Here is a 14,842-nt window from a genome sequence, read left to right as displayed (position 1 = left end):
TACCATGGACATCAGAATACACTGACAATGTCGTTGCAGTGTAATAAATGGTAGGGAGTCCGGTGTGTGTGTTCCCCCGAAAGTCACAGATACATGCTTTGCAAAACCTAGAGGAAGTATTTTAATTTGAGATTAACCTAGAATTTTATTTAGTTGGCGCTGAATCTGTCTTAAGGAAGAGAATAATTATCTGCTCCTTCACCAGAGTATTGAGAAGGTATAAGCACTCTCAAGACCACAATCACATATTCTAGTACTTAGATGAATATAGCATTCAAGGAAGGTAATAAGACATCCTAATGTGTCTTATCTTTTCTCATAACCGTGATTTAGCTGCCTAATTCTGTAAGCTACCATTTGAGATAAATGTAACTGCTTTGTACTTCTTGCTATTTTTGCTAGATCTTCTGGAAGCTTCCTAATACCGGGTGGAGGGGGCAGAGAGCCCTTCAGCAAAAAGAAAAGGGTTTTTTTTTGGTTACTGGGATGCTGGGGCATCGTTCTTTCCTATTGCTTGAATTTCTGGACCTCTTGCCACCCTTCTCCCCCCTGTTTTTTTTAAGCTGATCCAGTTTGTTGATTCTCTGGGTATTTCTCACTATAACTCTCATGTCCTGCTGCTTCAGGGCAGGGGTCTCACTGTCCCTCCTGCTACTGCTGCTGGTTTTCCCGTTCTCTGAAGAGGTAAATCCGAGGTGTGTCAGACTGCAAGAAAAGATAGCAACTGAAACGTATCACTGTTAAGAAACCCAGTTCCCAGAAGAGGAGGAGCACGGACTGGGTATAGAAAAGTTGAGGAAAGGTGCCCGCTTACCTTTTGCCTTTCAGGTTGCGTGCACTTGGTTGCTCTCTGTAGGTGCTCCCATAGTGATAGGGTGTCTTTGCATCTCACTGGTTTGTTTGCCGCTTCTCATGCAGTTCTAGATAGTGCAGGGGATTTTATATGTGATTCTCCTTTGGAAATGGAAATATATCTTCATTTTTAGAAGCTTTTTCTTTAATTTGTGCTTTTTAATGCAGTTCTAAATACATGGAGTTTCTAAAATACCGAGAAGTTTCTGTGTGTTTTCAGCAACTTTGCAGTGAGTTGGGAGCCAGTGTCAGACTCCAGCCTTTGTGGGCTCGTCCTGGGAGTGAAGCTGATGATTTATTAATAACGCAGCTGCAGTTCCAGCGCTGCCGCTGAGGGCGGCTAAACACTCCTCCTCTGCAGAGGGACAAGACAGTGTACTTGTCACCTCTGCGGTTGCGTAAGGTGTCCTCGGAAACTTGTGGATTTAACTTGGCCTTTACTTTTTCCTTTCGTTTGTAAAGCGATTGGCCAAGAAAGTGTGAAATCCCCAGCAGGGAAGAGGCCCTGTAAGCCCCAGCTGGACTGGGAGCCCCAGCGTGTTGTTCGGCACACACACAGGTATAGGGTGGCCTGGCCGGGATGAAAGTGTCCCCACGAGGAGTGGCTGACAGACTTGCCGACAGCAGATCAGCTTGCCCCCATAGCAGTTCATGGCTCTTGGGCATCCAGCTCAAGAGCTGGGGGCTGCGACACACCAGTGGCCAAGGTGGTCACTTGCTTCCAGTACATTAGGTCTGCACTTCTCCATAGCATACCAGTTGGGGTCCCTTGGTATGTAAGGGACTTACTACATTGTTTTGATGACCATATGGTGGGACTCTTCCAAATAATGGTCCTTTTCCAAATTGCTTTTGGTTCACTGCTGCTCTCAAATGAAGCAACTTCTCTAGGCTCCCTTGGGCAGGTGACTCGCTGTAAGAGGCTAACATGGTTGGTTTCACAGCGCTCTCCTCCCATCTCCTTCTCATCCGGTCAGCCATGCTCCTCACTGCCAAGGCAAGTCTCATGCCTCTTTTTGATTCCATATAACTGATTTTATGGCTTTTTCTAAGGCATGTTAAGATTCCTGCTGTGTTGTTGACGGAACTGTTGTCAGCGTATGAGTCAGTTCTCCTGGTCCTTGCTGGGCTGCTCACTGTTTGGGCACATGGGCATCCCAGCAGCAAAGACCTGTCCTCACTACTTGCTCTTTCTTTTCTAACCTGGTTATGGTGGAGGACGTGTGGTATGGACGTTGGAGGGTGTAGTCCATGTGCTGAGATGTGGTGGCTTTCTTTCACAGGCTACCACGAGAGAAATAAAGTGTCTCAGGGCTTGACTGTCAGTTCTGCAGTTGTCTTTGCCTACCCCTTCATTGCAAAGTGGTGTTTCCAAACCAAGGGAATTTAATCTCAGTCCTGTTCCTATGAGCACGCTTGCATTAAAGTCAGCATATGTCTGCTTGAAGGCTTTTCTGGGAATTGTAGAGGGGGTGAGGAAAGAGGTATGTGAGGAAGTGGCGTCATGCCATGCCCGTCTTCTTGCTTGGTCTTCTGCCGTTCTGCTACACTGCTGTTGCCTTTTCTCTTACCAGCTGACCTGCAGTCAAACAACTTGCCTTCCTTTACTAGCATTACTTCTGGAGTGGCTATTTTTGTCTGCTCTCGAGATATTGAGAAAAGTTGAAGAAAATTGCCTCTTTCCAAGCTCTTACCATCTTCTTCTTCAGTTAAGTCCAGTTAAACTTCACGGTGGAGTATGTTGTTTACCAGCAAAAAATCCCTGTTGCCTTGAGTTACCCTGTAGTCCCACCTGCAATTTACACAGCTCTCTTCTGTCTTCCACGAAAACACTCGATCTGTGTGATGAGTGGGTGCATTAAAGCTGCCCAGTCATCGGTTAACTGTGGGTAATGGGGTATCGCGAGACTCCATAAGAGTTTCAGACATTTTTTCTATAATGCAAGAAGCTGCAAATACGTTGGCTTCTGCGAACGGGCAGAGTTGGAGGGCTTAAATCGCCGCTCTGCTACTGCAACCTGTCCTGAGTCGCATGGCAGGCTGCATCTAGTCCTTCCATGGGAGGAGCTCTATGTTTGTTAGAGTCCTGCAAAGGCGACTTCGCAGCCTGGGAAGAGTTTCACCACCCGTGTAACAGAAATCAGACATTTGAAGAATTTTAACTAAACAAGGTCACGTTTCCCTCTGCTTTCTTTATGTTCGTTCCATAGGGGTCTTCCCCTATACTATGTGTTGGCTGCCTCTTATTCCATGGAAGTTGCCTGTGTGCGTTAGGGTGAAGATCTGTTTCAAGGGTTGTCCACAGTTGCTTGTGATGCACTGATCGATGCTGGTAGCCAAACATGAAGCTAAGATAAAAATAATTGGTTTAGATTTTGAGTGTCAGTGAGGGGGAAAAATGGGAAAAGAAAAGGAGCTACGTAATTGGGGAAGGAATAATCTTTATTTCCCTATTATTCTCAAATTATTTTCAAGGCAGTAAACACAGAAATAAAATAAATTTATCTTAGTGTAAACTGTTGTTTCTTTGTCTGAATTTTCTTTGTCTTATTTGTTGGAGTAATTCTCAAGGATGTTTGTCAAACAACTTACAATTTCATAAGTGTCTTTTTTTTTTTAGCGCCTGCAATATCTGCTTGAGTTCTTTCTCTTTTGAGCAATTTAATATTGAGTACACTTCCCTTGATATTGCAAGGCAAATTATTAAACCATTCTCTATAGCCATCCTTCTCAACATTTGTTTGAAAGAGCATCTTGAGAGACTCGGAGCTCTTTGTGCATTGCAAATGTGCTCTTCAGTAGAACATTTTGTCTTTTTCCATTTAAATAAATATCTCCTATTAAGTCTTTAGTGTTAAGACTCTTACATCATTCAGACATTCCATCTTTTTGTAAGACTTCCATTTTTCTTCAATATTTTTCTATTTTTTTCTGTCGGTTACAGGCAGTTCTTGTTCTTTAACTTTATGAATAAAATGATCATTTTTATTTTACCAGCTTTTAGTTTCTTACAAATAATTGAAATCATTAGAAGAGCAGCTAATGGGTTTTCTTAGCTTGTTGGAAACTGAATCGAGCTGAAGTCACCTGAGAATTTTTTGCCTTATTTTCCTTTTCTACTTTAAACTAAGAAAGTGAATTTGCCTTCTACTTTTTCTTGGAACGGAAGTGTGTAGGTGCGTATAAATATGTATGCATACTCACTAACTTCGGTGGGCGGACTTGCAAGGTGGCTTTAGAAAAACAGAATTAATTTCTTAGCAAAGTTTCCAAGTTGTTTTTGTTGTTGGTTTTTGTTTGGGTTCTTTTGTGTTTTGTTTTTTTTTTCCCAGGAGAACAGATCCAACAGCTGAATATTTCAAGTGTAATATGAGAGATGCTTGTGGTTTTTTGAAATACTTTTTTTCCTTTAGGTCTTTGTGCTGGTAAGACGTATGGCAACGTGTGAAGTTTGGGGCATTTAAACTCTCCATCAAAAGCTTAATATTTCTAGTACAGTTTGGTCCTTTTGAAATTATTTTTCTTTTTCTCAAATAGTTCAAGTATGTCTCATTTTCAAGATAAGGGGTCTTACTTTGATCCCCATTTCTTTCTACAAAATTAGATATGATTTTACTTAGGCTAAGGGAAGAGTGTTTTCATAAGCATGCATATTTGCAAGTCAACACATCTGAGATGTTAGATTATGCAAAATTCAAAAAACGTCTGAAGCTTTTTTGTATACCTTAAGGAAAAAATAAAATGAGAAGTTACATTTAAAAAAAATCTATGACTAGTTATTCTTAAGGCTTAACTAAATCCCTAAAGTCCCTGCACATATGCTTAACTCTACAGGCATGTGTAGTCCTAGAGATTGTGTAAGATGGTACATATTCACAGCAAGTGAAAAGGGGATACTTTAATGGAGGTGTGGGGGTTTTTTTTTTGTTTTTTTTTTTTACTTTCTGAGAGAAGTTAGGAAGCAGATAGACCTGCACAGGAAAATTACATTCCTGCATTATGATGCTAGATGGAAAATACTTTTTAACTCAGGCCAAACTGAAGTCTAGTGGTTTTACTTGAGTGTTGAAAGTGCTGTTGGTGTTTGAGCTCTCATGTACTAAAATATATAGGGAAATGCGTAAATGGAAGTCCTGTAGAACAAGAGGAATCATCCCTCTCTGCATATGAATACACGGCGTTTTCTTTCGATCTTTTTGGTTTTGCTTTTTGTTATTTCTGCATTTGAAAAATAACACTTGAACTGGATGTTTTGGGGTGGTAGAGTCAATGTAGCTGTCTACAGACAGGAGCAGAAGCTTAAGTATCTCAAAATATCCTGCTCTATTTTTAGCCCCAGGGAGCCTGGGATTATTGGAATTGAGAAGTTCCTGATTTATGTAATGGTGAAATTGTTAAATTGATTGGGTGAGGCCACACGCATTCCCAGCCAGAATTTGCTGAGGGGCTGCCGAGGAGGTATCCCAAAGGAGAAGGAACAATTTCTGCTCTTGTCAGAAACTCTTCCAGAAGCGTATTTATGGCTTAGGTGCCTCCGCAGCTGCTGACACTACTGTCTCTGTGGCTGTTCTTGCTGTGTGCTGCCACTGCCCCAGACAGTGGCCTGTGCGAGCTCTTGCTCTGCCAAGGTTTGAACAGTATGTAATATCTTCAGCTATCTAATACCAGTATTAAGCAGGTGATGTCTGGCTAACCAGCATGCCCACAGTGGCAAGTTTATTAAAATGTGATCTGATCTTTACAAGCATGTGCAAGTTTGCTGAAGCTGCACGGTACAGAAAAATGCGTTTGTTTTTTTTTTTCCCCAGTAGCAGAGGTGGCTGTGGCATCAGGTGATTATTACTTTTTTAAAAAATATATATATTTTTTTGGTGCGTCTTTTCTCACTCCAGGAAATGTTTGGATCTCAGAGCATCTAGCTGGAAACCAGAAAATCTTTTTGCCCTTGTAGAACCAGTTGCTCAGATGCCTTCTAAAGCCATTCACGTCTTGGAAGTCATATACTTCCCCCCCCCCCCCCCCCCCCCCGTAAGACTGCATATTTTATCCTGGGACATCATACAATTTCATCTGCATTTGTTAGGTTTTAGCTTGTTTTCATAAGGAAACAGCTTTTGCATAATTGCACTATCCATCTTTTTGCCAGCATCATCCTCGTACCCTAATAACTTTTGATCACCCTGGCCAATTTCAAGCGATGTTGCTACAAGCAGACATCTGAAAGACAGATTGCAAAATTCTTACTGGTTATGCAAAAATCAGTGTCTGGGTAGAAGAGAGGGATCCAAACAACTACCCCGTTAAGGAAAAGGCTAGAGCACGCACTGAGCCGCTCCCGAGCGTGGTCTGCTGGCCACGTGCACATTTTGGCTGGCCCTTCAGGACATGCACAGCTTGAGCAAGTTATATTTATCATGTGAGTTGTTTCCTGGTCTATAGTTAGGAGAGGTGGGAGGGTCTTCTGGGGGAGGAGGAAGGAGAGAGGTGGGTACAGGAGGAAGCTGGGAGTTTAGAGAGAACAGGGGTGGGTGGGGGGAGCTGGAAATACCCTGGGAAGAGGGGTTAGGAACAAGGGGCAGATGTCTGCAAGGAAGCAGGCCTCCCTGTTTCTGCTCCTCATCAGATAACGTGTCTTTTAAAGGTGATGGGGTGGCCCAGGTCAGATTAGCCTATCCTGTGAGGTTGAGAAGGCAGGCTCCGTTATTTCCCACTAATAGTATCAGCAAATTGCCTCAATTAACGTTGGATGTGTATGCTCAGCTTCAAGCTGGACTTTCCCCATTTCAGCTATTTAAGGAAAATATAAATTATTTGATTGGTTAGATGAGAGATAACATGGCTGCTTTGATAGGATGGCAGGTAGCCATGGCTGCTGCCTTTCCAAAAAATGAGATAAAGCATAGAGGGAGTCTTAATTTAGTTTGTATGGTTTAGAAAACCTAACGTGTATCCCTCAGGGTTCAAACCTGAGACAGGCATGCTAACAGAAGACCACGTTGCATGGTGCTGCTCCTCCTCTAAGATCAACCTTCAAGGACAAGGACGTTGTCCAAAGCTGCAGCCCAGCACCTCACAGTTGTGCATGGTGGGAGGATGTGAGGCAGCTGGTGTAAGCCAAAACTAGACAGGTTCAGCCTGAATATAAGGACAATCATCTTCATTGTGAGGACAGTCAAGCAGTAGATCAGATTGCTCAGAGAGCTGACTCTGCTCTGAGCAGGTTGGACTGGGGACCTCTCGAGATCCCTTCCAACCTGAATTAGCCTCTCCTTTTGCTAAAAAAAACCCCACCACATTGTGCTGCACAAAAGTTTCTTACAGTAGCTGTGGATCGACTGTATAGATTTGGGCTGTTACATTTACTAGTGGGACTTTTATGATAAGAATACTAAGAATATGTGTTGACCCCCATCTTAAAAGCAGAATTCAGTACCTGAACGAAATGGTTGTGGGTGCATTAGTTGATTCTTGGCTTAAGAGGTAAAAGAAACATTGTTTTGCCTCCCCCCTTTTTTTAACTTCAAGCATCTTATTTTTATGAACGATAAAGGCAATTTTAGTAAGTAAAAACTAACTCATTATTATGCATAAGCAATTCCCAGCATGGGCCTGGATGAATTATTATTATTGTTGTTACTATTACAGCAATAGTAAAATACTGAAGAAAGCTGTGAATTTATAAAATATTCAAGACAGAGATGCGGCGGTACAACTTGTAGACAGGAAATGAGTTCTTAGTATTTTAATATGCAAAGTTATGGGGTGTTACTTCTGCACTTGCCTGCTTTTGCTTATTTTTAAATTATAATTCTTAGCACAAACCAAGTTTTTTAATACACTTCAGTCTCTTGTGCCACTGATTTTAGGCAAACTACCTATTCCTCTTAATTGGGAAATCTATTGATTTTTTTTTTAAAAAAAAGTCAATGGTGTGACATAGCTTATTAAGAGATGTGGTTTTGATATTAAGCTGTTCAGGTAGCAGTTCCCACGACCATTGCCCCTGCAGAAGCAGAGCCTCTCTTTGCTGTGCCTGGGGAATAGGCACTGCAGTCCTCAGAGTTCCCAGCTCCTTGGTGCACCCTTTCCTTTTCCTGCTTCTTTACTGGAACGAAGCCTGTGGCACACCCTTGATGCGAGCCACAGCATGTTCTCGGTCTGGATAATTAGCAGTAGAAAAGTAGTTTTTCTGCTAAAACTTTCCATTACCCGCCTGAGATGTGGCCCTACCCATTAGGCTAGGCTAGTTGTAGAGGACAAAGGCAGAGAAATGAAAGGTCAGAGGTAGGTACTGTCCTTGCGGGATGAGGGGAGTAACAGAGTGCTGGGAATTTAATATGATGACTGTTCATCTTTACTATCCATTGCAGATAAGGAAACAGCTCATTGAAAGTGATTTTTTTTTGGGGGGGGGGGTGGGGGGTGAACTCGCGTGGGAAGTGCAGAAGAGCTTATGATGTGCTTGTTGATAACCTTCACTTCACGGGTGGCAGGAGTTTCTAGGGAGCAAGTTTCAGAGCAATCTGTCTGCGCCCTCAGTTTCAGGACTCTGACTCATATGTGGGAGCAGGTTAAAAGTTGTTTGAAACAATTATTTTCCCTGCTGCCTGCCTCATCCTGCTGACGGAGTTTGTGCCGCCACGCGCTGGGAGGACTGAATGTCTGTCGAGCAGCTCCTGAACTGCTGTGGTTTTTAAGATGAACCAAGCCTCACTCCAGAGGCTTGATACTGATGCATCCTAAAGTTAAAGCACTCCGTTTTGTCTGTGTATTTGTTATGAGGTGGCCTGCTAGCATAGCAGTTTTTGCAAGAATCCAAAGTAGACTCTTAATGTAGATGTTGACCCAACCAATGTGTTGAACTGCTGTTTGGTTGATATGTGCTGTCATCTCAGTTGGACTTGATATCTGACTTTTTAGTAAAAAAAAAATATCCCAGGTCCCATTTGACTGAGATGACACTACAAGTTTGAATTTTTCTTCTTGCAATGATCGGTAGTTTCGAATCAGTCCGGTTTCTCTCTGAAACTAATCTCATCAGGAGTTCACAGGGACATGGAACATTTGTTAAAAAAGGAATGAAAAGTTGCTTATAGGCATTTTCCCCAAACCATTGTAGGTCGAAAAAGTGAAAGCTGGCCTCAGAATTTATTTAATTTCGGTAGCTAGGGCTGGATTAATCTGGTCACTATTTTCAGTGCTCATTCCACTGTGGTTTCTTTTGGGTCATTTAATTTCAACAAGGCTTGATCTGTTTACAGCGCTTTCTATAGCAGTGTGACGGGCCACACAGCTCTTTTATAGTATGTTCATTGCTAACCGGGAGCTCAAAAAAACTAGTAAATGAGGCACAGACATGAATAAGTTTAGAGAGGACAGTACATTTTTGTACGGTTGAATTATTTTGGAAAGTTTTCTGAAATAACCAGTCTTTTGTGCACTGTGGGTTGCTTTGCAGAGCTTAAAATGATGGTATATAGTAGCCGTGTGCTTTCAGAGGTAGGAGTGGAGGGTTGGCTGAAGACACTCTTCAGGCTTGAGGTACTTCAAAAGCCACTGTGGCCTTGTTCTCCCCGAATGGAAGAGCCAGCCTTCTTCTGTGTCCATGAAATCTTAACTATTTCTGGTTCTGCTAATGCCAGCAGACAACAGCTGGAACAGCTGTTCCTTTTGTGTACTTCATTAAACCAGACAGCATTAGTGACTTGCACAACAGAAGCCAGAAGGAAGGCACGATGTCCTGAAAATGGCTGCATCTATACTAACAGGTTAAAACAGCACCCAGAAGTGTTCCTGAGTGTTGAGACCAGGTTTTTTTTTCTTAAGTTTTCAGCTTTCCTGAACTGTTCTGGCCTCTCCCATTTAGCATACTCCCAAACCGTGGCCAGGTGCAGTTCAGGAAAGGGCTGATCTCAAAAGTTTAATAGCGTGGAAATAGCTGTTTGCATTCCCATTGGCCTTGGTGCAGGAGAACCTTTCTGGACATGTTTAACTCACTCCTGTGTAGGCAGTTATTACATCCTTATAGCATATTAGACGCAGAATCAGCAGTGTTTCGGTGTCTTGAGTAACAAGTATAACATTAACACTGTTGTTCAGGGACATTCAAAGCAGAGACATGGATTCAACAAATGGACCACTCGGTGGATAAAGAACTGGCTGGACGGTCGCACTCAGAGTTGCGGTCAACGGCTCGATGTTCAAGTGGAGGGCAGTGATGAGTGGTGTTCCTCAGGGGTCGGTACTGGGGCCTGTACTGTTCAACATCTTTGTCGGCAACATGGACAGTGGGGTCAAGTGCAATTTGTCAGCAAGTTTGCCGATGATACCAAGGTGTTTGGCGAGGTAGACACGCTGGAGGGGAGGGACCAGGACAGGCTGGAGAGGTGGGCCCAAGCCAACCTCATGCAGTTCAACAAGGCCAAGTGCAAGGTCTTAGATCTGGGTGGGGGCAATCGCAAGCACGAATACAGGCTAGGCAGGGAATGGCTGGAGAGCAGCCCTGAGGAGAAGGACCTGGGGGCGCTGATTGACGAGAAGCTCAACATGAGCCAGCCGTGTGCGATCGCAGCCCAGAAGGCCAACTGTATCCTGGGCTGCATCAAAAGAAGTGTGGCCAGCAGGTCAAGGGAGGTGATTCTGCCCCTCTGCTCCACTCTCGTGAGACCCCACCTGGAGTACTGCCTCCAGCTCTGGAGTCCCCAGCAGAAGAAGGACATGGCTTGCTGGAGCGTGTCCAGAGGAGAGCCACGAGGATGATCCAAGGGCTAGAGCACCTCTTGTATGAGGAGAGGCTGAAAGAGTTGGGGCTGTTCAGCCTGGAGAAGGGAAGGCTCCAGGGAGATCTTATTGCGGCCTTCCAGTACCTAAAGGGGGCCTCCAGGAGAGCTGGGGAAGGACTTTTTAAAAGGGCATGTAGCGATAGGACGAGGGGGAATGGCTTTAAACTGGAAGAGGGCAGGTTCAGATTGAACATTAGTTTTTCACTTTGAGGGTGGTAAGGCACTGGGACAGGTTGCCCAGAGAGGTTGTTGAGGCCCCATCCCTGGAGGTGTTCGAGGCCAGGCTGGATGGGGCTTTGAACACCCTGGTCTAGTGAGAGGTGTCCCTGCCTATGAAAGGGGGTTGGAACTCGATGATCTTCAAGGTCCTTTCCAACCTAAACCATTCTATGATTCTATGATATTGAAGGTTTTGTAGCAGAGTGTGTGTGTGTGCGCATGTATGCATACACAGAGTCAGTGTATGTGTGTACTGTGTGATGTTCTTGCATAAGAACCTTAATGTTTTCCTGGCTATGGGAGGGTATTCCTGCTTGGCTGCAAATTGTAAAGCCCTTATATCAGTGAATGGAAAGTTTAACAAGTACTTTTTAAAAACATCTCCGTTTGGAAACTTACCTTCTACAAGTTGGGTGTGTCATATGCAGTTCGACTAATGCTCTGGGTCCTCTGGTCACAGCTCTTAAAATTTTGTGACTGTGAGCTGTGTCATGGAGGAGCTTCTGACCTCAGCACGTCCTGCCCTGCAGCTGCACAACCTGCTGGTGCACCCAGGATTTCCCTTTTGGGGGAGAACATATCAGCATGTCTTATGCTGCTCTACCTACCTTTTGGTCAGCATGCACTGCTTGTAGAGGTGTGCTCCGTGTCCATCTCCTGCAACACAGGCCATCTCAGAGGTGACTGCTCACCCATGTTTTTATTGTTTCTTGTTGTCTCATAACTGTCTAAAAATTCCTGCTTTCAAGTTGATTGGGAGCTCTCCTTTTGCTGTGTACCTTCAGATTTAGCTCCATCCACTGCTTCTAAATTTAGGCTGTGAAAGTACAAGCTTGACTTCTGTTCTTTTATACTTGAATGGAAATAGTTCAAAGTTGTGCTGATGTAATAAAAACAGGAGGCCAGAAGGCAGTGAACTGGAATAAGGGTGAATGTATGACAGAATGCAAGCAGAGAGTGGCCACTTTTGGTCCTTACCACCATGAACACGCAATTATTTTTTAATATAATATGCTTAAAAGCTGCATCTCTCTTAAAGAAGACTTATATCTGTTGTTCATAATGTAATGTCGTTTGTAAAAACATTATCTGGTGTTCCCATAACATAATTCTAGCCAAGATACTGTGAGAGGCAGTTCAGGCAGTCTGGGTAATACTCGGCGTAGTAACTGTATAGCAGTGATCTGTACTTAACAATGAAAATACTGTTTCAAAGTCTTTCTCTCTTTTATTTTTCTGTGGTTAATAGCCTTAATGATCAATCAGAGGCAGTGGGCTGAGGCAGAGCTCAAGGCCATCAGCTCCTCCCAGCCTGCTCCATAGTTCCCAGGAAACACCCTGTATTTCACTGGTTCTTGCTTAGTTTATGGTGTAATATTTTGCTCAAAGGCATTAAGCTATCATCAAAAGCAGTAGACCAATTAGCGTGACTTCTTTTTCCAGGGTCGTTGTACAAGGGAGAACTGCAAGTACCTTCATCCACCAACACACTTAAAAACTCAACTGGAAATCAATGGCAGGAACAACTTAATCCAACAAAAAACTGCAGCAGCAATGCTTGCCCAGCAAATGCAGTTCATGTTTCCAGGGACACCGCTACAGCCAGTGGTAAGTATATTTCTCTGATGGTGTTATTGGTAAGTAAAGTTGAACTAGAAGACTATGTTGACCTGCAAAAGTTCTCTAAACTAGTATCAATAAAAATAGTCCCCATTTGTTGACTTAAGGAATTGCTGAGGTGCTAGAAATACGTTCATTTATATTTGCATTTGAAGATATAATGGAGTGTTGCTGTAGATTTGACGTATTTTTTATCTGAGAATAATTTGCTTTCTTTTCTTTCTCTCTTTGGTGTTTTTTTTTTTTCCCCCTGTGTTCAGTTCATGCCAGGTTTTGTCTAGATTTGCAAGGTTTTTACCTATAATCCTTCTGAAGGTGAAAATTTGTACAATAACAATAATTTGCTAGTAAGCTATTTAAGTAGGAATGCAAAGTTCCCCTCTCAAGAGTCTATGGGTTTGAGTGGCTTTTAATAGTATTTAATCCAAATACCAGGAACAAAGGTTAACGTCATTCTGGGTAGCACTTTCTTACTCTCTTGAAATCTGAAGTATCCTAGAATAAGACAGAGAAATGCTGGTGCATGTACTTTACAAACTCAGCATTTTATCTTAAGGTAATGTGTATGATGCCTGGGACACTTCAAATCCAGAAGGTGACATAAAACTAGAGTCTTGCACACATGAGCAGCATCTTTGGATGTACATTAAAATGATCAGTTGCTCTGGTCTGCCTTTGCAGTTGAGCTCTTCATTTTACCAGACTTCCAAATCATGATAAGGCAAGTAGTCAGAATTAAACTTTTCACACATGGCTGCTAATGATGTTTTCTCAAGCCGAATGTCTGGCGTAAGGCATCCCACTGGAGTGGGATTTCTTCCTCTAACTTGAGGCATCTGGAGTGTTGGCATCGACTTCTGCGCTGGGCTTCCTGGGTCCATTTATAGTTTATCAAAAGAAATAGGCACTTCAAATTACCATTCACTTGGCTTGTTTCAGATGTCTGCATTCACATTAGATGATTTGTTTTTTTAAGTGCCTTTGTCTTTCCATGGGCTATAACAGGAGCCAAGTGTAAGCATCTCGGAGGAAGCTATCTGTGTTTGGTCACAGGATGCTCACCCCACATGCCTTTTTCAAATGTGTTTTTACTCTTGAAGCATCTGCTGTAAGGAGGGAAGGCATGAACAAAAATTGGGTGTCAGGAGTCCCTGAATTTCTGGTACACATTCACCAAAATGTATCTAGATATATTGGCATAATGTGTTTTGATATTTCCTTGTGTTTTACTGCTTGAGCTTTCACCAGGAAAAGTTTCCATGAAATAAGAGATTTTACTTCTAAGTATTATGAGAAAAATCAAAGCAGGAAAATTATACTTTTTTCTACTCGCCCATTTCATCATTTGAACTTTGCAATTTCATTGACGTAACGCCTTCTGTACTGATTGTTGTGATAAAAGTGCCGGGTTTTATTTCTCTGTCTCTCATAAATTCCCGGGTCCAGATGATTCAGCCTTGACTAAATGGATAAAAAGTGAAAGAAAATTCCATAGAAGTCATTCGACATGTGGAGTTATTCTTAAGATTACATCTGATACAAAGCTGTTATTTATATTTTACATAATGCATATTGTCCCCAACATAGCTGAACTGTTGTTTCATAGAAACGTACATTATTATGCTCTAAAGAATTTAGCTAGCACTTGACTTACAAACTGAGCTGTTTGATATCAATCTTTTGATCTCTGATAAAAACGGAGCATTATTAACTTTTAACTCTTTAGGGCAGGTAGATGCCATTTCTGTACAGTTGGGTATCCTGGCTAATCTGCTGCTCAGAGCATCTTCTTGGTACTAACAGTCATTTATAATTTGGTAATTGGCTCCAAAGACACAAAAAACCCCAACCAACATCCCCCCCCCCCCGACAGAAGTAAACTTTCTAGCTCCTATGCTTTCTCTTGCGTATTTTCTACACACTGTGCATGGCTGGCTTCCCTTCTCCAACAGAGGCCGTGCAGGCCACCTTGATGACAAAGACACTCCTTCGTTAAGTGTTTTTAAGTGTTTCCTTAGTGTTCTGCTGTTGCGTGGTTCATTTCTAGCTGCCAGCTTATTTGGGAATTTAATTTCTGACAAAGCTACTCTGAGATGTGTCCTGTTTTTCTGCATGGTTTTTCCTCATTTATAATTATAGCTTCAGTCTCTGGGGTAAACGTCAGCTCTGCAGAACTAAAGCACTTCCCAGGTCTGACCGTGGTCTGACCATGGTGATGTTCTGCCTTCACCCCCCGTGGAGCTGGTGGGAACAAACCCGCCATTCTGCCTTGGTAGGGCTGCATTTTAGCATCACACACAAGTGCTCTTTCTTCTGGTCATGACTTCACTGACTCGCTATAGGAAGGCATGAAACAGATTTTTAGACCG

At 42.8% G+C, this 14,842-nt stretch overlaps 1 protein-coding gene across 3 annotated transcripts in view; it reads left to right on the top strand.

Moving 5' to 3' along the window:
* The window catches only part of MBNL2 (muscleblind like splicing regulator 2), a 112,509-nt gene that overhangs the window by 63,727 nt on the left and 33,940 nt on the right, over positions 1-14,842 (top strand). For all 3 annotated transcript variants that reach the window (XM_082480968.1, XM_082480966.1, XM_082480967.1), the window contains exon 3: positions 12,297-12,461. In XM_082480968.1, the coding sequence (XP_082337094.1) occupies positions 12,297-12,461 (165 nt within the window). The remainder of the gene's footprint in view (positions 1-12,296; positions 12,462-14,842) is intronic.

Source organism: Vanellus vanellus (assembly GCF_965231255.1).
Source record: "Vanellus vanellus genome assembly, chromosome: 1".
Lineage (NCBI taxonomy): Eukaryota > Metazoa > Chordata > Aves > Charadriiformes > Charadriidae > Vanellus > Vanellus vanellus.
This window is presented reverse-complemented; position numbering and strand designations above follow the sequence as displayed.